The sequence below is a fragment of the Nyctibius grandis genome, chromosome 14, assembly GCF_013368605.1.
Source record: "Nyctibius grandis isolate bNycGra1 chromosome 14, bNycGra1.pri, whole genome shotgun sequence".
NCBI classification, from domain to species: domain Eukaryota; kingdom Metazoa; phylum Chordata; class Aves; order Nyctibiiformes; family Nyctibiidae; genus Nyctibius; species Nyctibius grandis.
In genome coordinates this window covers 12,573,837-12,599,778 of record NC_090671.1, presented here as the reverse complement: position 1 = coordinate 12,599,778, position 25,942 = coordinate 12,573,837, and the positions used below count along the sequence as shown (strand labels likewise).

At 44.7% G+C, this 25,942-nt stretch overlaps 1 protein-coding gene across 5 annotated transcripts; it reads right to left on the bottom strand.

The window, feature by feature from the left end:
- Positions 1 to 888: 888 nt before the first annotated feature.
- On the bottom strand, positions 889 to 25,535 carry RILPL1 (Rab interacting lysosomal protein like 1). Of its 5 annotated transcripts, XM_068412300.1 has the most exons (9): positions 24,984 to 25,535; positions 21,223 to 21,373; positions 15,869 to 15,987; positions 14,303 to 14,521; positions 11,108 to 11,280; positions 10,488 to 10,580; positions 6,319 to 6,406; positions 5,059 to 5,065; positions 4,252 to 4,328 (listed from the first exon to the last, which is right to left on the bottom strand). In XM_068412300.1, exons 1-9 carry the CDS (start codon positions 25,281 to 25,283, stop codon positions 4,267 to 4,269), a joined length of 1,212 nt encoding a protein of 403 aa, XP_068268401.1. In that variant the 5' UTR covers positions 25,284 to 25,535; the 3' UTR covers positions 4,252 to 4,266. The 5 variants fall into 5 exon arrangements, with proteins under 5 accessions (XP_068268396.1, XP_068268397.1, XP_068268399.1 ...); XM_068412296.1 differs by lacking the exons at positions 4,252 to 4,328; positions 5,059 to 5,065 and adding an exon at positions 3,738 to 3,831 and having other exon boundaries at positions 24,984 to 25,534; XM_068412298.1 differs by lacking the exons at positions 4,252 to 4,328; positions 5,059 to 5,065; positions 6,319 to 6,406 and adding exons at positions 3,742 to 3,831; positions 7,224 to 7,299 and having other exon boundaries at positions 24,984 to 25,534.
- Positions 25,536 to 25,942: the final 407 nt, after the last annotated feature.

The window sequence follows — 25,942 nt, the reverse complement described above, 5'->3', positions numbered from 1 at the left end:
ACCCGTCTGGCTGCCTGGTTTAGGGCTCATGAGAGCGCTCCGTATTTAATTATGTATGTGCCAGATGCCCACACAGTTAGTGAGACAGATGCCCTTTATGAAACAGTCACTTGTTGAAGAAATAGTAAAGCAATAGCAACAAACTAAGCTTCTGAAAAATGGGGCCCAAAGCAGAAGCTGATGGGAAGTGACTTTGTTTTCTTGAAGACACTGGGACAGGGGAGATATTTAGTAATAGTATGTCCTTACTTTCTGTGAGGTGAGAGAGAAGCATGTAATAAGAAATGCATTTTTCACGTCACGGGAGGATGTAATTCCCTTTTATTAGGGATTTTTATATTTTTAATGCGCCCTACAGAGCAGTAGGCAGGTCAGAAAACATGTTCCTGATCAATCTGTGGACAATCACTGAAGGACGATGCCATGGCTAAATGTGGTTGCAGCTGCACCCACTCTGTCCTCTCCTCTCTGCTAGTGAAGTCCTGCTTGCACAGGGGTTAAATCCTGCTCTGGAAACCAGGCTTGGTGCTGGTTGTAGCTGAACTGGGGAAAACAGAGGGCAAAGCATCTCCTTTTTCAGAGCTGGGATGTGCATACAGACACACGTCTCCCTTGAGCTTACGGTGCTTTCTGGAAAAGGCTGTGTCACGTTCTTTGTCATCAGAAGCCACTCCTAAGTATTTGCTAATGTATTTTAAACTGTATTTTTTTTTTGGTCAGCCTTTGAATGGCCCTATCCTAAACCTTCCCCAGTTTGGGGGCTTTATTTCCATAAAGAGTTATATGAGCCTTTTTCAGGGGGAAGAAGATGGGCCCGTATGCTACATCCCCGAGAAGAGATGGTATTAACTCTCTACATAAAAAAGGACACGAGTCTTACAGAAATACTTGTTTTTCAGAAATATTTATTAAACTGTTAAAATGATTTACTGCCCAACCAAAAAAAAAAACCAAAAAAACAAAAAAAAACCCAACTCAAAAAACTGTCAGTGATCCTGCACTTTGCAGACAGGATTGTTACACCCCTTACCTGACATCCTGGCCCCTTTTCTAAAAGCAGATTTTACTTGAATATTGAGAAACAATCCAGGACAGATCTTCAAATCTTTACGCTTGGAGTGTATAAACTCAGCATTTCTAGCATGAGAATGAGGAGTGCAGTGGTTAATGCTAGCAGGTCAGGAGTAACTAATTAGATTTTTGAGGTAATGGGCTACAGAGATGAGTGGGGGAAGGCTGCACTGCTCAGTGCCATTGTTTGAATCAGCTGCAGATTTGACCCGACAATGGCGCGCTGGGCTCTGGCTACGGGACGAGCTCTACAGGCACTAGGCCGGGAGATTTCCTTTGTAATGCACCCGCTTACGTGCTGGGGAAATACAGTTCAGTCTGTGTATTTCTATTATCCCAGCTCATGGCTCTCAGCTGATTTCAGAAGCGATGTGCTTATTCAGGCCGTGCATCTGCTGCACTCTCGCATTGTTTCTGATCACTGCATCTCTTCTAAATGTGCCGAACGACTGAACTATGCTGGGAGAGACTCCACAGGCATCGTCCACAAGTTGCTTTAACTGCCTGATATAACTGTAGTGTACTTTTTTTTCTAATATGGAAGTGAAATCGAGATCTTAGCAACTTAAGTATTATTAAATTAAGACACTCCCCCCCATTTAAGAATTGCTTTTCACACAAGGGGAGAAGTGCGGCTGTTTTATGGATACAGCTTTCTGTAAGCATAAAACTTATGATATGTTACCAAAACGTAACCAGGCAAGAGTGTATCTGCCTAATACTGACATCAGCTGCTACTGTCGTATTTCAAATGCAAGGTCTTTCATGTAAGGCCACAGATCCCCCTGCCCCGAACTGCAGTCTCACCCGGGAGGCACAGTAAACACTTTCTCTACCTAGAGCACGTGGAAGGTCCGTGTTCAAAACACAGCACAGTTACAGCTGGGAGCAGAGCAGCACTCAGCCCACCATGGCAAAGAACGGCTCCCTGGCAGTTTCACTACAGACGGGCTCAGAACCATTTGCTGCTCATACACATTAAAGAATCCAGAGCCTAGAATCACCCTGCATTAAAAACAACTGGCCTGCACTAAACCCTCTGGCTTACTGTCATCTAGGAGTCCTTGGAGACTTCCTCCTACGGTCAGTACCTGCAGTAGCTGGAGCTTTACTCCAGCCTGAGCATTGTTTTCCGTTCCTAGTGCCATTCCTGAGAAGAGGCTCTACGCTGAGCAGATGTAGTTGCTGGGAGCAAGGTGCCAGCGGCAGCCCCCAGCCCCCTGCACTAAGCTACACGTGCAGAAGTTGCCTCTGGCCTTGCTGTAACTAGATCCTCCTCACCAGCAGCACTGCGCTGCAGCGCGGACCCTCCCAGCACACGGCCAAGTTCACAGAAAGACCTCGGCACCTCCCTCGTGAGGAGCTGCGGATGCTCTTGCCCTCTCCCACCTGGTTGGTGCCTTCGTGAAGTGTGTGGTGCAGAGGCAGGGGGTGCACTGACACGGGGCTGTAGGCAACAGTTCTGCTGCAGAAGGCTTTAGTGTCGATGTGTTTTTAAGTACAACCGGTCTCACAGGCTGAATTGCAAAGCAGGTCTAAATCCCACCTCCTGGCAGCTCAGCTGTGCTGGGCTTCCGCTGGCAAGTTAAGCCCCTGTAACTGCAGGCTACCCAAACATCCACCAGCAGCGGTGGAACAGCCTGCACCTACAGAATTCATCTGCTCTGCCCAAGGAGCGTTTAGTCAGAGAAAACGTCATCTCTAAGTCAGTTAAAATAGTTTATGTCAGCTAGTTGAGAATGTCTTTCACTCTGAAGTTAGGCAGTCTTATCTAGACAGAAAAGTGGAGTGTGACTTAATTAAAAACCTGTCTGTGGGAAAGAGACCTAATTCCTTCCCAGCAGCTGTCTGCTGCTCTAGGGGGAAGCCCCCAGCAAGAAGGAAAACATTCAAGTGTTAGAATTCCTCCTCGTAAGCAATTTGTTTTCCACTAACCCTGCAGAACTCATGGCAAAACGCAAGGCACGCTCACCTCGTACAGCGGTTTCTTCATGCTTTAGGCACTATAAGCAGCAAGGGAAATGTACGCTCACTATCCCTCTCAAGGCTACTCCAGTTGATCAGTTTGTCTCAGGTGGATTTCCAAGTGGTTACTCCGCAAAACGCAGATGCCAGCTGAACTTGACAGGCCACAGCAGTGCTACGACCTGCCATGGAGAGCAGCCAGCTGTGGTATCCCGCTTGAAAAAATTCTTACAGAAATAAAAAGCAAACAACCGATAGTGTTAACAAACAAGGTAAAAGAGTCTTTGCCACTAGGTATTGTACACTGCAAACAAACTTCTAATAATGGCACAGGTCCGTTTTTTGGTTTAAAGAAGCTTGTGCTACTGTAGTTAATGCATGAACTTAGACTTGTTATTCAGCACAAGTCATCTAGAAGCTTCGATGTCCCAGGGTATCAGCGACTGTTACTACAAAGCTTGGATTCTGTTTTCAGCAAACAGTCACCAAGTGAACAGTGAGGGATCCCTTTCAAAGAGTCCATCTGAAACACATCCACGGAGGTGTGCAAGGCAAACAAAAGTGATGAGCTGCCGGATTTGTTTACAGAAGCTTCTTGTTACTAGACTGTCGAGATCTACTGTGGTAAGCTGAACACCTCGAGGTTTGAGTCACAGATGCTGCAGGGCTTCTTGTCCTTGTTCGGTGTAGGAGTCATCTTTATTTGAATTTGACCATTCTCCAAAAGTATCCTGGAAGTGGACGTTTTTCTGTGACGCCTGCATACGTTTCTTATCACGAGAGAAGAAACTAAACCTTCCAGGAAGGGAGGAGTAAGGGAGGGGAGGGAAAAGAAAGAAGACTGTTTACCACCTTGAAAACCCTTCAAACACCCGACACGATACACAGCACAACAAAACACAAGAGCAAAAAAATCTGTTTGCATCTGCAAAAATCAAGGCAGTGAAGCCTGATGAGAGTGCATGTCAAAATGTTATTAGGGATGAAATCATTGCAATCTCAAGCGGTTTGGCTATGGAAGCTTCAAATAAGCTCTAAATGCTGTTGACTCGACAAGGTGCAGGTATCATTTCAGATGTATATTCCCCCTTCCCCAGCCCTGAGATAAAGAAGCAACACAATACCGGTTAGTTTCTTGGCATGAGTAAAGTGGTATCTTTGGTATTAAATATGTACAATTTACCATAATGCAGAACTAGAGAATGTTTTTAAGGGTGTCAGCAAGGATATTCATAAGATAAGAAACTGAGCCTCCACATTTTTCCCAAGAGTACAGATTTTGATACATAAGACTTGATTCCTGCAAAAATAAGTGAATAAATGCACATATGTGCACAAGAGTTTGCAGGGTGAAGGCTCTAAGCGAATGCACACGAGTGTGCACGTCATTTCCTGTCACACAGTTTGGGTGCTCTAAGATAATGACGCACATGAACCAACAGCCATTTAATAGAACAACAAATTGCCAGCTGACAACAGTGCTAAAAAAAAAATACAGTTGGAAAAATCCTTAGTATCATCTTACTTGTATAGGATGAAGTTATTTGATTAGGCAAATTCAATGTTCGTCATGAGTTGAGTACAGGAGGTGTTAGTGCAGTGTTTAGGTCCGCTGAGAAATGCAAAAGTCGTGGTTCCAGCTACCAAAGGTTTGAACTGGCTGCATGCCCTCTGGGGTGTAATGGTGCGCTTTAGGAGGTAAATATTGTTTGGCTTGCACGGTACCAAGCGTAACGCAGTTCTGATCCAGGACGGACACTGCTAAATGCTTCTACAGTAAGAGACTATGCAAATATACACTCAACTTTGACAGGTGATGGAATATTTGTCAGGGCATAAACCTGCCCCTGTGTCCACGCCTCGCCGTCCTCAGCATTCCTCCTCCACCCACACTCCCGTAAGGCTCCCCTCAGGACCATGACCCCAACCGTCCAAGCCGCCTTGTGCAGACCAGGGAGTTCTGCCTTCGATGTCTCTAGTCACAGAGGAGGCTGTATTTGAGTGTCAGATGAGGTTTAAGGCAGCTTTCCTGAAAAAATGTCCTATCATATGTGCAGGTAAGCATGATGATAATTACTAAGAATATTAAGAATAATTCTTTCTTGACAAGAAAGTGATTAAAAAAAAAGCTACACAAGTACAATACCAGATAACTAATGTTGCTAGCAGGACCTGAACTTTTGCATTTCCTGGCTTCAAATATGCAGCTTTAATAGTGAAATAAGTCTTTTGCACTTAATTAGCCTCATACTTTTCTACCACCTTCATCACAGGAGCTCAGAAATTCACACACATATGCTATGTCTTTTCAGGGCCAGATCCAATTCCAGCTGATACAAGAAGTGTCTAGTCACTGAGGCTTTCTGCTGAGCGTGTTTGGTCCTGCATGGTCAGGCTTAGTATCTTGAAGTCCACACAAAGGACTGCTGTATTTATGCAGTAAGTTTCAAGTGTCAAAGTTCAGTAATTTTTCACTTTATCATGAAAATAAGTAAAGAGAAAAATATGTTTGTAAAATCTCTACAGGAAGCAGAAGGCTTAGGCTTTTTAAATTCCTTCTGAAACAATGAAAACTGTTATTATGCCTAGAAAACTCTCATGGAGGATGCTTGGAAAAGCCTGTCTGTGTGGAGAGGAAGGGAATTTAAATACTGTGTTGCTGCTGTAAATATAAAGATTACTAAAACAGCAGTTCTAATGCAAAGAGACTTTGCATTAACAACTATCGGTACGTCTTCCAGGGACAGCCAAGAATAGGATGATAGAATTGATTATTGAGAGTGTATGTTCTATTCCAAAATACATAATTAGAGACAAAACATACAGTGCATAGATAGAAACACATGGAAGCAACAGCCTATAATTAACACTGGAAATTAATGTAGATATCAGCCATTACATTCTATAAATCTAACTAACTGATTTCTAACAAGTCATTAGGATGATGGGTTTCTTAAAAAGCATTGGTGTGAATTGTGAATAGGCACGCTTAGTAAGCAAAATTAACAGATGCTGGTTCAAATTGCATGTTGCAACAATTTCCTAAGGAATAACGACTGGTTTAGCATGGTAACATTAAGGCAAAAGGTGATAAAATGTCAGTACTTGAGGATGAGCACGGAGGACTACGATGAGTTGTGTACTGACTGGTCATTCTGATTGGCACTTTGTTCTTCTGTGATCCCACAGGAAGCCGATGAGAATGCAACCAGCAGTGCATGTTAACACAGGGTCATGCAAAAGGAAACCACGGTACCAAACATTTAAAAAAAAAATTCCTACAAGGGACACAAGTCTTCTTATGGGCTGCAATGTGGGATCGTCTGGAATCAATCCAGCTGCTACCATGGGCATTATGGCTGTAAAGATCCTGGTCAGGAAAGTACAGACACAGAAGAGGTAAGACTGGAGCAAGGGAAAGAAAAAGCATTCCATTAAAAAGAAAAGAGGCAAACACGATACATGGGGTTACTTTGAATTACCACACAGGACATGTTACAGGGAGAGGTGGATCTGCATCACCCAAGACAGCTCTCCTCAGTGAAAAACTCTTATTTAGAAAAAGCAGTCATTGAAACAGTTTAAATTGCTTTTGAATTTCTAAAAGATACCACTTTTCTGTTGTGAGGCAGCCTGCGATCTGGGTTGGATTTCATCAAGGTATTACCACCTCTAGCAATGCAGAGCAGAGTGCACACTTTTTTCCCCAAGAAACAAACAGGCACATACATAATGAAATGAAGGATGAAGGTGTATGTTAAGAAATACAAAACAGGACTCTTGCTGTGACTGCTGGATATTTGCAGGGAAAACGGGGTTAGACAGGACCAGCATTACAGTTAAGATTTTACAAATGTTACAGTTGATAATTTCAAGTTACAGGTATCGCAGGTGAAATCTTGAAATAAAAACTCCTATGCAAGCTACTTGGTTAAAAGGCCTGCGTATCTGTTCCATGCAGAAAGATGCCAACTGCAGGCAGCTAAATACTTATTTGAAACCTTGCAACTACTCTAGCAGAAACACTTTCTAGCTGGCTAGCAGCAAGACTGTTTCTTTGTAAGAATTCAGCACTTTTACTACGCATTATACAATTCATGCAACTTAGAGGTTGAGAGAGCACGCTGGCTAGGTGCTCTGTGCCCAGCCAGCCCCACACAAACCTGCTGACACACCTTCATCCATACCTGGAACACCCTCTGTTTTTCTAAGGATTCTCCTCAGAGGTTCTCCCTTGTGCCAAATAATTTTTTGAACTGTGGACTAATGTCAATTAAAGATTAAGTTGAAATCATGCGAGACATTTCACTTGTGACCAAATGCAGCTCTCCCCAACACAGTCACTCTAACTGCTATTCTTAGATTCAAAACGAAAACAAACAAGCAAATATTGTTGTATCATTAGCAGTAGTCAGAACTTCTATTTTTACGCATTGTGGCCTGGTCCCTTAGCTGCAGAAATGAGACAGACACATCAGCTTTTGTAGACCACAAGAATAGGAAGAAAACTTCTGGCTGTTTCAGGCATTACGTCAGTCACAAACAAGCACGTATCCTTAAAGAGAAAACAAAAGGGTGTTTTCTGCTCAAAACAGAGGGAGCATTTTTAATCCTTGTACTTTTCCTCCTCAGTAAAGCCTCCTGGTTACATTATTTCATCAAAACTCTTGACATGTGATGTGGTAGAGACAAATGTAGAAATCAATCAGTCTGAGATCAGAACTCAGAGTTTGCCCCAAACATGCAAACCCTGGGAGTGAAAAAATGTTGATTTCTGTAACTTTCTGTTTCTTTATGGGGATGCAGCACAGAATCACCTGAGCACTTCTTAGATGGCACAGGCTACATATTCATATGTCTCATTCCCTGAGATACTGCGTGGTCAAGGAAAACAGGGCACATTACATAGGCAAGCATAAAACTTCTCAAGAGGACAGCAACAGTGTCTCCTATTTTTGTACTTCAGCTTTTTGTTTAATCAGGAGGAAAAGTCTGAAACGGAAGGAGAAGCAACCCTACTTTCATTTGTAAAAACACTCTCCACACAGGTATCAGCATTACAAGTTTTCCTCATACCGTTAGGTATGGGGAGTTTACGTGCCAGTGCAGTACCCAGGCAGCCATACAGCGCCGTGCTGACAGCATCCTGCTTGGGAGAGCGCAGGGACTGCAGGCAGTGTAGGAGGGAGTTACATATATGCTACACTTGGGTTCTTTGTTCTTCCCAGCAATGACATTTCCTGCCTTTTTGAAGCCCATCTACAAGTACACTGTTGACGACACACACAGAGGTGGGAGGAAGGAAAATAAACCCACACTAGACAAAACCCATCCAGACAGGCTGCAAGAATAAGACAAACCTGAAAACTATTACTGTCCTTCAGGTTACTTAAGTGGATGGTTTTATCTTCCCTTATTTAATGTGATGGCTAAATGAAGAGAGAGCAGAAAGAAACCTGGGGACAGAGCGTGACAGCTAAAGAAAGCAATTTCATCTTAACAGCAGGTTTAATACGTGCTTCCACTGTCTGGCAGACAAAGACTCTTGCCTTTTCTGAAAGGGGCCAAAACAACTTGATTTTATGTTTTATTGTGTGCAGTTTTAGTTATATGAATTTAACACAGAATCTGAGAAACAGAAAGATTAGACAGGTGTCTGAAAACGTGCATTGATTGAGTGGTCTGATGGTCAACAGGTTTTCACTGATAAATTAGCTGAGAGGAGGAAAGCACTGAGGTAACTGGTTGAAAACACCTCTGTGCCTCCTGCTATGGCTCCCTGTGTTGTTTATGCATGTATGCAGGAGGCAGAGTCAAAGCTAGTACCTCGTCAGCACGTGCTTGGTCTTACAATGTCTATTTACATTTTTATGCTGCCTTTCCTTCATAAATCAAGCATGGAAACTGCAATCACCACAAACTGCATAAGCCACCAGCCACCCCCCACAACAGGAGAAGCTTTAAAAAGTACTAAAATAAATTTAAAAGAAAAGAGAAGCTTTACAGTGGAGATCTTGTGAGACAAAGCGTTATTATCATCACAGTTGTGAATGAAAACTTAAGTGTATTTCGTAGTCATGTGAGAGGAAGGGCTCTCTCAGCAAACAAAGCAGCACAGACAGAAGCTGGAGTCTACTGGAAATAATCAAAAGCGCCCTCCTGACTTTATGGTGTTTTGGATCAGTCCAGAACTTCCAATGGAACGTACTCTCACAGGGCTGCTGCTATTATTAAACAAGGACCAAAGGTTATGGACATGGGGACAGGATGGAAGAGCTTTTTATGTGGAAAGAAATGACTGTTCCAAAATCATTTATGCAGTTCAAAAAGTTAAGCTTCCAGTATCACAAAAACCCGAAGACTTGCTATAAGGTTACAAGACTTAATTTGGAATAAATAAATGTACAACGAGGGAGTTTCAACAGACAAATGGATTGGCTAACACTGTGATTTTATAATTAAGTGATATACTAGTAAATGCACACCTCTGACAGTAAGCTTAGGTTTCGGACAGCAACATTAAATCCTTCACCAGAAGAAGGTGGAATTCTCTATAGCCAAGAAAGCTGGTATCCTCTCCAGCAGCGAATTTGTTCAGCAAACAAAAGGTTTTTGTGCTGTACACGTAGTGCAAGTCAGGGTCTAAAGGCTTAGGTCAATGGGGAAACAGTCACAGTGAGGTCATGGGGAAACCTTGCTCTCCATGTCCAACTGCTGCGGGTCTGCAGCTGGTTTTACTTGTGAATGACACTCTACACGTCTTGCGAGCATGAGCTGAGGGCCACTGGTTTCTGAGACTCCACCACCTTAGGATCTGTGTGTTAAGGAACTGGGACTTTCACTTGAACAGGAGTATTGTTCCTACAATCCTTGCACACTGAGATCCAGCACTGACTGCAGTTTTGGGCACACAGGACAGGCTGAGTGGTGCTCTGGATAAGACCACAATTACTAGCACCTCCCTTTGGAGTATGACTGTGTGGCTCAGACAAGAATACTCTCTAGGAAGATCAGGTGTCTGTGTTTAAGAGCTCACCAGCTCACACCAGCTATAATAAAACATTGCAACACATGCTCTTTTGGTTAGCCTGAATAGTGTACTTAAGAAGAAAACATTAGAACTGGAGTGGGCTTCTTGGGCACACCAGGCTGGCCCATAAACACCAGCACATGGAGTAGTGTTGGACTCCCTGCTGCTGCCTGCACAGAGGGAGCAAAAGGTACCACAGGGAATGATCCAAGGCTGAAAGTTGACCCAGAATTAGACAAAAGTTTTGGTCAAAGCCAGCTGCTGTTTCATGATACCTGTCAAGTGCTCCTTCAATGTCTCTCCCATATACATTAGGGATGTGGTTATCTTAATTTTTAAGTTCTTTAAAATTGTCCTACCTATAGGAAGCATTTAGTATTTGCAGACTATATCCAGTATCCTTAGAAAATACGCTACTTACAGTCGTTTGATTCCAGATTCAGGCTGAGTTGAGGGTTTTGACTGAATTATGGGTGTAGGCTGAGGGGATCTAGTTTCTTCTTCTGTTTCCTCACTTGAAAGAAAGAAAAGATAATTAATGTTCCCCTCCCAAGCCATGGAAGCGTTTTAAGTTCTAAAATTCAATCTGAGGTAGTACTGTTCATGAAGAAATGCAAAAAGATCTGTTTCAAACTCGTTGAAATCAATGGGAGATTTTTCTGTCAGCCAAGGAACAGCACCTAGAACTGGGTCTCCTTTCAATATTTTCTTCCCACTGTGACAAGGAGAGGGAGAAGAGGAATACACTGAATAAAAGTTCTGGAATTTTCATTTTAGACCCACTCTTATCCTCATTTTTGAAGTTCAAAATTATTAAATGTTTGTAATCTTTCTAAGATTCAGGAGGAACCTGGGAGTTAGGGAAGGACACAGTTTTGAGGAACCAGATTCAAACTCAGTCCATATGCTTGCAATCTTACTTCAAGCCTTTGCAGAAATATGAGCTTGTTGGACACTATTTAAGAGCATATTTATTGTTTCTAGACCTGCCCTATGGCTCCTCTGTGTATAGCATGCAACAAGAGAGGAGATCTAACCTACCTTTTGTAATATAAAAGCTCCTCTTGAAGTAAAAATACTTTAGATTTCAATTCATTCCTCTCGTGAAGGACATCCCGGAGCTCCTGCAAGGTGAATCTTGGTCGATTGGGATCTTTTAAGTCCATTGCTATCTTTTCTGACTCTGAGAGACAGTCATCACTGTTTGGTTCTGTCTAGGAATTGAAACACAGGCTTTAAATTCACCATGCAAGTGCATGCCTGAAGAGTTTAAAGTATTTATGAGTCTAGTTCCCAGCCTCTTCCTTTCAGCACTATTAAATCCTCTTTTAAGAGAAACACAGCAATTTTAAGAGGAAAAAAACGTAGAAGGAATTTGGTTTTAATTTTAAAGACTGTCATCAAGAACAGCTCAGTGATCTGATCCCTTTGTTCTTTCCAGTGCTCAGGTTGACTCATGACACACACAGGAATGGTGAGACCATGGCAAGCCTCTAAAGATGATCTGAGGTCTATTTTACCTCTCTTCACCTGGTGTTGGAGGAAGCTTGCAAACAAGGAAGACCTGAGTGTTGTGACCTATGATCAAAGCCCTGTGCTCACAGGAATCCTTCAGAGTTACATGTTTGGGAAAACAAACGAACAAAACCCAATTGTTTCTAGCAGGCCTGAACACAAGGTCCAACCTGAGCCACCTTATAGGTGATACGTTTTCTTGTGGAGAAATTCCTGTGGAATCCAGACTGCCAGAAAGTCCACTGAAAATGTATAACCCAATTTTCAATAAACAAGTCAGTTTAAGGAATTCATACTTTTAACAAATGGGGTAAATCAAACATCAGCCTTTTATATAAACACTGAAAAAACTGCAGAGCAAAGATCATGACAGTTCCTTCCAGCACCTCCAACAAAGAGAAAGCTCCTTTGGATGTAACCATATTAAGTGGAGATTTAAGTTTATATCCCCTTAATAACTTTATTAAAAAAGCAGGATTGGTGTTAGCACCAGGAACTAGCTACAAAGTGGAAGAAAACTGCAGACCAATGCTAGATGAGGCATTTATACACGTGTACCCTTGTGTCTTTTCCCCTGAGAACAGTTCCCTGAAAGCTTGGAGGAATTTTATCTCCCACCACACAGTTTCTGTGGCTCCCAACAAGCCAGAACTTGCACTCTAGGCACATAGTTGGATTCCCAGGCCTGTGGGCTGCTTCCTGTCACCCAGGTAGACTCTAGCACTTGCACGCAACTATTTGACCCTACCTGCTTCTGAAAATGTGGTCTGTACAAACACAGCACACAGAAGACCATAGTTCAGGTCCTCTACTGTTGTTCCACTCAGAGGCTGTGCAGAGCTGAGGATTTGCCCCACACCTTTGCCCAAACAAGCTATTTTTGCTAAATTTTGCTCAAATCAGCAAAGACTGAGCAGCCCATAGCCAATGCAAATGTACTTGACTGAAGCCAACAAGCAATGTCCATTCCAGACCGTGCAGCTATTCTAGCTTTCTGCTTGCCACTGCAATTCCTGTCTAACCATCATCCTGGCAGAGAGAGCGGGGAACGGCTCCAATTAGAAGAGGCACCATTGCCACAGATCTGATGAATTAGAGAGAGGTAAAGAATGCATCCTTTCTCTCCAGAGACTGAAGACACTTTCACTCCTGCTGGCTCCAGACCTAAGCTCCACAGCCCCATTTACAAAGCTGGGTGTCCTGCCTGAATTAACAGCAATAAAATCATCCTTTTCATTATTAATACACTGCTTGCCCAGTGACATATTAACACAGCACTGGCTGTCACATTCCAGGGGGGACCAGGGTACCCCATCAGCCTTTGCCTCTGCTTCTTGATGTATATTCCTACCTACTACAAGTGAACTGGATGTTTCACTCTCTGCTGCAGTCTGTTGGGCATTTACAGTGCCGCTTGGTACTGGAGCTCTTACCAAACAGCTCTGTAAGATACTGCTCCTCTAAGTTCTTTCGTATCATGATACCTCTTATCCTATTTTGTACTCTTCTAAGAGCAGCATTAGGAAAGGGAAATACAGCACATTTAATACAATAAGACAGAAGTAGTGTCATATGCATAAAGGAAAATAACAGGAACCATAAAGAGGAGTAAGGGATGCAACAGTTCAGAGATGCAGCTTTTTCCCAGGAAGCTCCCCTCAGGTTTGCATTCCTACTGCTCTGATCTGAGCACCAGCTCAATTTGCAGATTGTCACTTGGCCTATTCCTCCAAGTACTTGAGTATGCAAGCAGTAACATTTGCTTTTCATGAACATTTGTGCTAGTAACACTTCACTGCACAAATGCTAATAGGAAGCGAAAGCAGAAACAGGGCCAAAGGTGGTGCCTCTATCCTCTAAAAGGTGCTTTCAAGTATTTATATGTTGATTTGGTAGCAAAAGACCAGCTTAGCCCTGGCAGACCAAAAGTGCCATAAGCACTGCGAGGACCAAGGGTGCCGAGTTCTGCACTGCCTCTGGGACCCCTTCTGACACAATTTCTTTTTTACTACGGTTCACATGCTGCCGCTGTCACGGTGCATTGCACCTTTGGGACCCATTAGGGCTTGCATATTTGCATACTCAGCAAGGCTTATGCTACTTGTCAGCTGTTTATCTTTTCGAAAACCCAGACTGTTAAGGAATCAGTTTGTTTTCCTTTGGGGGAAGGGGTTGATGTGTACAAACAAAATGAACCCAAACATACTAATACAGCACTACCAAAACACTATGTGCCTCCAATGCAAATGAGCAGCTGAAACACCAGAGATTCTGGATTGCCTCATGATGTTTTTAATAGAACACCCTCTTTTGAAGCAATGATTTGTTCCGGTATCTGGTGAATTCTGCAGCCTAGTGCACGACCCAAAGGTTACACTCCCTCAGATGTAGGATGGGTAGCCAAGTCTAAGGGGAGAGCTGGTCTCTAATGCAGACATCCCACTGCTACCCTGTACTGCCACTCTGCCTCCTGGGAGACCAGTTCCCTCCTTTAGGAAGGAGGGGTCTATGGGTCATCATCCATCCTAAAGGGGCCTTTCCTGTCAGTGCAATGAGTGACGTTGCTCTCTGTATGTCACACCCGAACATGAGATGCTGTCCTCGAGGCCCACCATTGTCTTTGATGTGTATCCATCACATTTATCCAAAGAAGAGGTATTTGGTATGAAGTCCAAAGCTTTTTAAAATGCTGTTTGAAAAGTGATTTAAAGTGCCTCTTACCTTTACTTCCTCCCCATTTTGGCTGTCCTCCCCCTGCAGTTTTTCTCTCAGTTTCCCCAGCTCTGCTCGCAGGTTGCCCATCTCCTGCTCCTTGGTTTGCAGATATGCTTCTAACTCCACCTTCTGCTCAATCAGCGCCTTCCCCTGAGCCTCAACAACAGTGATCCGGTGCCGCAGGTCATGGTTAATTTTCATTAATCTGTTCTGTTGCTGCTGAAGCTGCAAAACATTGATGCAACAGGTCAGCATCCATTGAGCCATCAGCCTTGATGGCCAAGTCCCAAACATTATGTTAAAGAAAAAGTAGTGGGTTCCTGTTGAATTTCATCCAGAAAATTCTCCCCCTCCCCTCCTCCTCCTCCCCCTCAGATTAGTTTTTTTAATATCTAATTATCTATTGCTGTTGCAGTCATCAAAACTTAATTGGTTTCCAGAGTAAAGAGGCATTTTTTCCCCTAGCACAGGGAATTCTCCATCTAAAAGCAAATCCATCACTTCTGATATTATGTTTCAAAAAAGCAAAGTTCAAGGACAGGGTGGCTTACGGGATTCTGAACCAATCATAATTCAGAGTAGAAGAGAGAAAGACAAGACAGAGGAATCCTTAGTATTCAATTTCTATTATGAGTACTTTGCTTGGAGCTCTTAGGCTCTCTCACAAAGCAGGATGTGACCTGCTGGGCATTGGATGGACAGGACCAATTTGAAAGGCCACAGCACCTGCCAGAGGCACATGGGTATAGCAGACATCACCATCTAGGTCTGGCCCTCACTAGCACCAGAAAAGTCCCATGGCCTAAGGAGATGAAGCAGCATGAGGATGGGAAGCAAAATATGGGTAAGGAGGTCATTCCTCCTGACACAGAAAGAACCAAGACATCATGTGATTCCCACAGTCACAGTGGAGTCTGTGATTCAGCTAAGACTAAACCGGGATCTCTTGTGCTGTGCTCCCCAGGGCCACTCATCCTCTCAGTGACCTGTTCACTGCTGGCAAAAGCAAGTGACTCGGGCTGGGCTGAGGCTCCTTCCTCCTACCCCCTTCCTGTGCAAAGAGGCAATCCACATTGCATCCCTGGTGTGGGAGTGTGTGTGTGCAGTCTCTGCTGCCAAACTCCGCAGAGTATATGTAAAATATACAGCATCCCGCTTACCTACAGCGGGGATCTCTGGGTGGGGTGAGGCATGGGGGTGCTGAGGACATTTGCACTGCCAAAGCAGAGCGAGATTCAAGAAGCCAGAGAAAGTAACCTGTCCTGTTCTCATGAAAGGGGAGAGGTATCAGGTCTTTAAGGAAATAAACAAAACAACCTGTCCTTCCCCCATCTTCCTCTCTTGTTACACTGGTTTCCAGTCACGCTCCAAGTGTGCCTGGTCCTTCTGAATGCAGCAGGTGGTGCGTGTCTGCACTGAAGACTACCTAACCATTTCAGACACTCCACAGTTATGCCGGACACTTCAGTTACTGGCATTGCTTACAAATTCTACGTTAATGTAAAACTTGAAACTAAGCTATGGAAGTATGGGTGAGAAAGAAGAGAAATGGGAAGACTAAAAGCCACTTACGGCCTCTACATCCTCATTTTTAAGTCCAAGTTCCCGGTCCTTTGCTCTGATTTCATCCCTCTGTTTATCTACCACTTCCTTCAGCTTCTTCATGACTTGCCGCTCTCTCTCTGACATTCCTGGGTAAAAAAAAAGAACACAGAAAACAAACTAGGGACAATCAGGAGCTGCTGAGACTGAGAACAATAACAGTGAGAAATATTTAGGTAGAGACTCTGGAAGTTGCCCGCTGGTAGAATTACAGAGAAGCTGTTAGAAGATGCTTTGAAGGTTACATCAAGGGTAACAGCGAACATAGATGACACAATCCACTCCATAAAGCCACTGCACAGAAGCTCCTTAAAAAAGGAACTGACAGTCTTCAGAAACATTTATAGCAGTGGAGTGACACTGCTACATCTTGCTGCCTCAGTAGTTTTACATCAGTGTTCACACTATGCTCCAGGGAGCTTGGTTATCTGTGTGATAATCTGTAAAACCAGCTGGTCAAGACCCTGTGAAAATTGTGAAAAAGATGGTCTGGATCCTCAGCAAGATCTAAACAACATGTCACTGTTGTGGATTGCACCAAACCAGCTGAGGTGCACTGGACTAGAATTATTTTATGTTGAAACCCTGTTTTGTGTTGAGTGAAAGGGAGATGAAGCAGGACCTTCAGAGGGTAGCCCCACCCTGAATCTAGAACAGAAATTTAGGCTGAATTATGGTCATGTATTTTCTCCTCACATTTTGCAACCTATGTGATAATTCATATTTAGAATAACTGTACTTCAGAGAAAAATACTACATGGCATTTCACTTGTGAAAGATGTTTGGAACATTGCCAAGAACCCAACATTGATCCTGTTTGAAAATAAATAAAGGATTAGAATAACCTGAAATCTGACCAACGAATCAGCATGTGGCTGCCCTGGCCAAAGTCCAGTCCAAGCAGGAGCTCACACCCAGGGTCTACGGCTGTCTTGTTATATTACCTTTGGCAAAGTACTTTGTTACTTGGGTCCTCAGCTTCCTCCATCTACAAACTGAGAGTGGTGATAATTCAACCATCCCTCTGGGGTGGCTGGAAAGCCACTTTCTTTTTAATATATTAAAGCAGTTCCCACATCAGAAATATGCTGCACACACAGCAAATGTATCCAGAGAGTCAAGACTCTCTTTTCTAACATCAGCTCAGACTTTCTGGTGATGTTCTTCCCTCATCGAGAAATCCAGAGTTGCTCCCATAAGAGAACGTATGCTGCATGCCTTTAGGAGCTCCAGCTTACAGATCATCTACAGTTTGAACTGATGGATAATACAGTAGAGCAAGAGAAGCCTGACAGAGAGAAACTCCTTGGTGGACGTGCACTCCTGCAGCAGCTGTGGGTTCCCACACAGGCACAAAAAGCATACCACTGCAACCAGGGGAACAGCAGCTCCAGCCCCTCACTGCTAAAGGACCTGAGCTATGGTACAGCAGAGAACAGGTAACCGCTCTGCTGGGAAAAGGACTGGTGATCACAGCCGGCCAGGAATTTGGTTCAGAGGACGTGCTCCTGTCAAACCCCAGAAAACAGCCGAGTGACATGAGCTATTACATTCTCATCTTTTTTAATTCTGTGGTAAGTCTTCCTGCTTTATTTCTGGACCCTGGTCCTTATCATCTCTCTGCTCTACGTTCTAGTTCGTTGCAGGATAATTTTAATTCTTCACTGTCATAACAGCTCATACCCACCAGGGAGGACAAGCAGACACTGACACATACTGCTACTTAACTCTTCTAAAAGACCCACACCCTCCTATCATAACACAGGTCTGGCACACTACTGTATCCACAAACCCCACTACAGGTTCCTGGATCCACCCTCTGCAGCCAGGCTCAGGGCTGGGGCCTAAAACATCAGCTGTATTTACAAACAAAAAAAATCCAAAACTTTGCCTTGAAGCACAGAGGGACTGCAGTGAAACTTTAGACTGGTGGTTTCACCCCAGTAGGAACTAGGAGTAATGAGTGCAGCTATATTCATTAGTGAGATGCTTTGAGATCTCTAGATAGCAGGTACTATTTAAAGAATAAAGTACCATTTCAGTGCTGAATGCTTTTCCTCCCACTGTGCTCATTTTTCTCCCTAACATTTGGTGAAATGAAGACTTCAATTGTGTGCACAGATCACTACATTATCCTTTTTATTTCGGGAGGAGGAGAAAGGAAAGGTGGGAAGTGTTTGTGAAACAGTCACAACTTCTTCCATTTCCTCAGGCACTAGGGAAGAGGAGAGGGAAATCACTAAGCGCCCTAAATGTAAAGTAATTATCGCTGAATGATTCAAAGTCTAATATCTGCAAGATCTTAAATGGCACACCCAGCTGGCTTCCCTAGGCACATCCTATGAGCAGCTTCCTCTGAATTGCTGTGATCATAGCATTGTACAAGCAAGAGAAAGGAAAGCAGCTGGAAAAAAAAAAAAAAGAAAAAAAGGGAAAAAAAAAATAACATCCTTTATGCTTGTTTAGGGACCTGTTTACTGTTGTGTTTATACAACATCTATCACAACAGGCCAAAGTGCCAGTCAGGGCCTGTGGCACTATACCACTACCTAAATATGCAGAATAGAAGTTTGCCCCCACTTTGCAAAGGGAATTGTAGGTTCCTGAGCAGCCTAGCACAAGAGCTTCACACAACTGTGGACATCCTGCTGCTGTCTCTATTACCACAGCCAGTCTGAGACAGCAGTTCCCCTCGCTGCAGTGAAACCGCAGCCTGCTTGTCCTGTTTGACACGTGTTGGGGCAGGTTTGCTTGTGGCATAGTACTAGGGTATTCCAACCAGTCAGCACCATCGCGTAGTGCTCAGTTTGAGCTTGGGAGGAGTAGCATTAATGGATGTCGCCGACTCATCTTTAACCCCTCCTGCCTATTTCATATTCTGCCACACGTCCTTTCACGTGAACCCTTCTCTGCTCAGACTCTCAGCAGATGCCCTCTGTGCAGAACACTCCTGTTCACATCAGATTGCATCTGCCTCTCTCAAACACCTTCATTATGTGAACATGAGGCCCCGTGAACTCTGATGTGACTATTAATTGGCAAGGATTGAATCTCAGTCTTGCACACCCAAATCACTGGCCTCCATTGCCTGTGCTAAAAATAACTCCTGTAACTGTCTGGTGAGGAAGCAGCAAGCTGTTAATCCCAGGGGCTAGCCGCTAAGGGCAGACATGATCACAATACTAAATCGTGCTGAGGTATGAAGACTGGAGTCTGGTTAAAGTTAGTCCAGCTAACAAAGTATTTAGCTTGAAAACCTGCCTCTGTAGGCTCTATATGTATCAGATCAAATGACAGAGACTGAAAAAAAGCAGCATCACTGCTTTTTGACACTATCCAAACAAGTCATTTGAGACAAATCTATCCCCATTCATTAATGACAAAATTTCCTAAAAGGAAAACAGTTTGGTTTGATATAACAGGTCCCAGTAATAAGATGGGGTTGCTGTAAACTAATGTGATTTGACTTAAATTGATTATTTTAGCCAAAGAGTATCAGTGATCCCAGAATCTGATCTCTGGCATGGGTTTATGGGTCTTGTTTGTGTTATTATACTTGGGTAGACACAGTAAAAATAACATGAAAAGCATGCCTGGCATTTGCTTGGCTAGCTGAACGTGAAGAGTAGGGCTATATTTAAATACAAGCACATGAGCTGCAGTGAGCTAGATACCCACTGGAAGGGGAAAAAAAAAAAAAAAGAAAGAAAAAAAAAAAGAAGAGAAAACAAAGGGGAAGTTGGTTCTTTATAACAAGATGTCATAGTCTTCATGGGCCGTGACTCATCACTGCCACTCTGAAATTTTGCATGGAGTTTGTAAGGCTGATGTTGAGCTACTTCTTTGCCATTAACTGACTCCTAAATTGAAAGCGTTGCATTTTGTTTTACAAAAGTGGTGATCTTGAGAGGTTTAACAACTTTTACTTTTTGAAGATTTCATTATACTCCTCCCCAGGGCAAGTGAGCAGTACTCGGCCTCTGGGAGGAAGCAAGTGCAACTTCTGCAGGGTTGGACAAGAGTTTCATCCACCTAGAGCAAACCTCCATTTAATCCCAACCTCCAGTGTCTGGAAAAGGATATCCCTTTGTTCCTAACGCTTTATTGGAGAGCTGCAATGGCTCAGCTGTGTGGTCTGGTTTTCAGATTGGCTAGTGACTTTGTGTGCTACACGCAGGATGCTGGCCTTTTGAGGGAGCCATGACTTTACTGATAGTCAGAACATACCGTGAAAGTGAAGCTGTGGCTTGAAGCAGTGGACCAGAGTCCTGTCCATGTACAAATAGTTCAGAAAGCCACCCACTTCCAGACTGACTCACCATCACAGGCAGGTTTTGCTGCTGGCGTGACGCTGTTACCATTCTCAGCTGTCCGCCCCACCTCTCAGCTCAAGGCTGCCTCATCCCCAAAGCTGCACAGTCATTTTTTTTCAACTCCTCAGCTTAAACCCCAGCAAAGCATCATGAAGTGGATTCGATATCCAGCAGCCTCAAATGACGTGCTATGAGCCGTGGAGGAAGCAGACATCTGTTCATCTGCCCCTGCTCTTGGGAAAGAGCTATTTGCTGAGCTGTGGGTGAGAGCTGAGGATGGCAATTGTTTCAGTTGCTGCAGTGAAATCTACCTGCACTTGCAAGTCAGAACCTTGTCTTGAACTTCATTCTTCCTCGAGGAAGAAGTTGCCCACAAACTGGTTGTTTCAACTCTTTAGGATTCACCCACTCCCTGGATTATAAATCTCTTCACTTATTCTAAATTGGCTGTAAGGCCCCAACAAGTGAGGGAACCCTAAAGGCAGGTAAGCCAGGTAATATCAGTCTCTCCTGAACATCTCCATATGGGGGACTGATATAATTCAGACAAAGAAATCTTGATTTTCTGCTTTACAAACAGTTATCCTGAATAGATCAGCAGTTGCACTTATTTTTGTGCATAATGGTGTGAAAGAAACATTGCTGAATGGATTATTCTGTTTGTATTAGAAAACATAAGGAGGGCGTAAGAATGTTTCTGCAAAATGCAAACTAAAAAGAAAAAAAAAAAGTGATAGACCAAAAAATGAAGCTAGACTTTACTTTCAGAGATGCTTCTCAGCCAAACAAAAAGTTGTTCAGGGTTTTCTTTCCCTCCTACCCCTACCTCTTCAGTGTCATCATGTATTCAGAGATTTTCTATTCAGGTAAAAAAAAAACAAAACCAAACCCCCAAAACCCAGACCTGCATTAATCTATAGGAAAAAAGCCAGAATATCCAGTCAAAATGTTTTGATAAAGTATTGCTTTTTATAACAAAAGCAAGTACTGAATTTGAAGTGTCAAACTTGCCTTCATGCTTCTGAAATTCCTCTTCTGTGAAATTTATGTCTTTGTGAGACAAGTTTGTCATCAGTTGTTTATTCTCCTCCTGCAGCTGTGCAATTTGGGTAAGAAGGTCCTGTGCTTCCCCTCTCCAGACATCCTCCACCAGTTCTAATTCCTAAAGGGCAGACCGGGACAACACATTTATATTTTTAAACATGTTAAGAGTCTTTAACTGGACTATTTACAGATCAAACTAGTAACAATCCTACTATGATTCTTATAGAAAACAATTAAATGTGACTACTTTGAATTTCTTAGAAGACATCTACTTTTCTAATGCCAGCATCAAGAAACCATCAAAGTCTCCTTAGGCTACATGCTGAATGTAAATACACAAGGAGACAATTCTTGATGCAAACATTTTTGACGTGCAAGTTACCCCAAGGATGGCTCCTTATGCCCCATTTTGCTGTGAGGACCAGATTACAGACTGCTGTGTTAGACAAGATAACCAAACATAAGCAAGAATTACCTCCTGCATCCCAGGAAGCAGCCGCAAAGGCTGTTATAAATGCCCCAGAAACATCACACAGTGTGGGCCAGGGAAGGCAGTGTTAGGCATGCTCATTTTGAAAGAGTAGCATCTCTAGTCTAAATTTCTGTTATGAAACACAAGTGTAAAATAATGAGTGCATGATACTGTGCAGCAAACCCAGAGCTCCTAGTCCACATGGTAAACACAAGACAAAACTGTGCATCCTCTTTGGTAAGTTGTTCTATATGGAATGTCTTGAGTGGTATCGATGTTAGCAGCAGTAAGACCAGTCAGAACAACAGCTCCCATTTGTCAGGACACTGTGTGTCAAGAGCAGCTGTCACCAATCCCCATAAAGGTCAAATCAGGACAAAAAGTGTAAAGTCCTCAAGGAAAAACAGTTGTATTTAGAGCTTTACTTGTTCCAAAAGCCTTTGCCACAAGTTATACGTCTGCGGTGGGTGCATTCTCTGCTCCATTTTCATGTATGTGCTTCAAACAAAAGCTGCGTGCAAATCACTGCAGCCAGGCTGAGCCACTTGCTGACTTCTACATTCATCCAGCGTGCCCCTTTCCTACCCAACAACAGAACACATTCAGGCAACAGCCCCGCCAAGCACAGCTCTAGGCTAAAATAAGCTCTGCTGAGAGATTAAAGGATAGCTTTCTGCTTTGAATGTATGCTCTGATAATGGGAAATCATGTTCCTATTGACTTCCCAAATGCCATTTTATTCCAGCATTTATTATTGCATTGCTGTCATTTTATAATGCCTGTAAGTGTGCTAAAAGTTTCGCAGGAAACACTATATGACAAATAGATTATAAACAACAAATAGATGTTGTAAGCTCTGCAGACTTAATTATTACGAAGTAAAGAAAATTTAATGAATCACCTCTATTTTATTTGAAGCTCTTTATCTTGAGAGGAAAGCAAATCTGTAATGAAACTTTATATTGCCAAATACCTGGACTATTTACAGTGATGCTGCATATTACAACTCTGTAGCTAAAATAATGCGCTGACCTAGTTTAGGTAAGAAAACAGCACATTCGTCAGTTAGAAGCACACTGATAAAAACAAAATAAAATAAAAAGATAAAACACACAAAACCCTAAACTATCTAAGCTTCTATTGTTTATCTGTGGCTGCACTGTAAACACACAACTCTACTAAGGTTTGCCTAGGCAAACTTTCTTATTTATTGCTATTGAAGAGTCCAATGAATTGGAGCAGAAATTAACTTCTGAACCCTCATTAGCAGAAGTATCAGACAGAGAAGGCAGATCTATGGGCCAGGAGGTGCCAGCCAGCTCAGGAAACCCCAGGCGATGCTAAGCCAGGTTGATAAGCAAGGGCTAAAATCTCAGCACCTGATGCTTGCCAAGGACCACTACAAGCTTGTCTGGATTAGTTTGTGGAGACTTTTGGGTCACAAATACTTCTCTGGCTTTTTCTGCTTACCAGTATCTGTCTTGTGAAAGAGTCTTCAAACTCTCACGGATGCGACACTACTGTTCTATAGGGACTTAGTGCACTGGGAATCAACTTGATTAAAAAAATATGTATGTATCATGTATTTTATTTTCCCTTTTAAAATGTTTCCACCAAATCTGTATTATCTGAACACTCTACGCTGTTTCGTGACTACTAGAGAAGCTAGCAGAGTAGAGATGGTTAATTGGCAGGGGATAAGTTGACATCTGGCAGCACACGGTTATGCAGTTGACATGCTTAGGAAACTTTTTAACACATAGATGAACTTCAGAAGCACCTACACAGAACATCAACTTGTACAATGATACTGGGTGTTGCTACCAGGCCCAGTTCAGTACCCACTTCACCATGCAGCGTTTTGTTAATATCGGAGATAAAGCATTACTGTTGACTGGCAATACAGTGGTCTCTGTGCAGTCAAGGGGGAGATGTGACTTATGGCAGTTCTTCCCAGAGGTGACATGCCCTCAGAAAACCTTCTGGCAGCCATGGCTCAGGAAGAGCTAATTCAATTCTCGTAGAGTGCCCAGACACAGTAGGGGACCAGCACAAGAGTCCACCCACTTGCCTCAAAGTTAGATCTGTTAGAAGGGCAAAGGCACAGGTTTGGTACATGTACTTCTATCTCTTCTCTAGACCTTATTACTTCATACTTTGTAGACTTACAAGAGCTTTATACATTAAAGATCTTCTGCCATCCTTTTCAGAAACACTGCCCTGAGACTTCCTCTGCAAAATGTTGCAGGAGTTATCCTGGATTTTTCATATGCTAAGCAAAAGCCCCCTAGCTGACTCTTTAAAACATAAAACTTGAATTTATTTAAATTAAAGCCAACTCTTAAAGTTTGAGGTCTCTCTTCTGGAAATTCCCTGTCTCCTCTTTATTCTGAATCTGTGCGTGCAAACAGGAATGGCATGAGGCAGCAGTGATGATTTAGCACAGTCACATACTAGAAGAACCATTTCTTTAAATCAGTTATCTGGATGGTTTAAAGAGTAGATCTGCCACTTACACTGCAGTAAGTGGAGCAGCTCATGGTGTCCTGCCACATGAGGGTAACAGGATATGGGAAATGATCTCTACCTTGGGCTTTCATGGGAGTAGGGTCAGGGAACACTATGACCACCCCAGATCAAGCCAAGCGGCATCTTACCGTCAGAAGATGGAACAGGAATCTGGGAGAGTGCTCTTCCCTACTCTTCAGCTCTAACACTGCCCTGAAATCACTTGGTCCTCCATCTCTCTCCTATGACTTGCCTACCCGATGAGTGCACCAGGAAGACTAGACTGCTAAATCATTCCCAGCTCTGGAGAGAAAAGTGTCTCATTGCCAGTGACCTTTCCTGGCCCAGCAGGAAGCAGCACTGTCCTCTCGTCAGGAGAGGGGATGGAGCCTGAGTCCTAATCGGGGAGACACAAGGGGAAGGAAATGCAGTGACTAGGGAAGGGGTGGAGAAAGGGAAGGAGGAAGGAAACTTCCAGGAGGGAAGGAGAAAAAACAACAACACACCCAAACCCTCCGCGACGCTAAGGCAGCATCCACGCCGAGCCCGTGAGCCTGCCCCGGCCGGACCCCCACGCGTGCCCCGCCCGCTCCCCGCCGGCATCCCTACCCGCACCCCGGCCTCCCCCTTTGTTTTCCCCGGTGGCTGCGGCGGGGGGTGCCGGCGGCGGAGGGGCCGGGTCCCGGCTCTCCCCCAGGCCGCGGGGGCAGCCCTGCCCCGCCGCGCCCACCCCGCTCCCCGCCCGCACCTTCTGGTGCTTCCGCTCCTTCTCGATGCGGTCCATCCTCTCCAGGCGCAGGCGGTCGAGCTCCAGGCGCAGCTCCTCCATCTCGGGGTTGATGTGGTTGCGGCTCACCAGCACCTCCAGGATCTCCAGCACCCGCACCACCTTGGGCATGAGGCGGGCGATGGCCTCGCAGCCGTGCTGATCGATCACCCGCTCAAACTCCTGCCCCACGGCCGAGGCGATATCGTAGACATCCATGACCGTCAGCTCCGCCGCGTTCTTCTCGAGGGCGGGCGGTGCCCCGCCGCCGCCACCGTCCATGGCTCGCCCGGCCCCGCGGCACCGTCATAGGCGGCGGCGGGGCGCTCTCCTCGCGGGGCGCCCCTCCGGCAGCCGCCCCCTCCTCACCCGCCGCCCCCGCACTCAGCCCCGCACAACTCCCGCGAACTCGGGCGGGCCGGGGGGGGGGTGTTTAAACTTGGCCGGGCGGCGTGAGGGGAACGGCGGCGGCAGCGGGAGGGCGGGCGCGGCCTCCTCGCCACCCCCCCCGCCTTCGCCCCGCCGCTCGGGGCCAATGGCAGGAGCCGGGCGGGCCGGGGAGGCCCCGCGCATGCCCGCGGCCGCCGCGCCTCGCCGGGCTCCGGGCGGGGCGGCACGGCACGGCACGGCACGGCACGGGTCCGGCATCGCCTGTTCCCGGGAGGAGTCGGAGTGAAAGTGGCTGCCCCGCGGGGCTCTCCGTGTGCTCTCCCTGCGCCGGGGGAGCGGAGCATCACCGGTGGCGGGTGCTCTTCGCCCGGTGCTGGTGCTGAGCCACTCCAGCAGCGGGATCAGTCGTGGTATGAACCCCTTCTGCCCAAGGCTTCGCCGTGCGGGGATGATGGCCACATGTTTGAGGGGTCAGAAGTCACACCCACGCGTGGTAAGGATTCGGGATCCCACGTTGATGGAACCCAGCACCGAAGCGGGTTCGCAGCAGC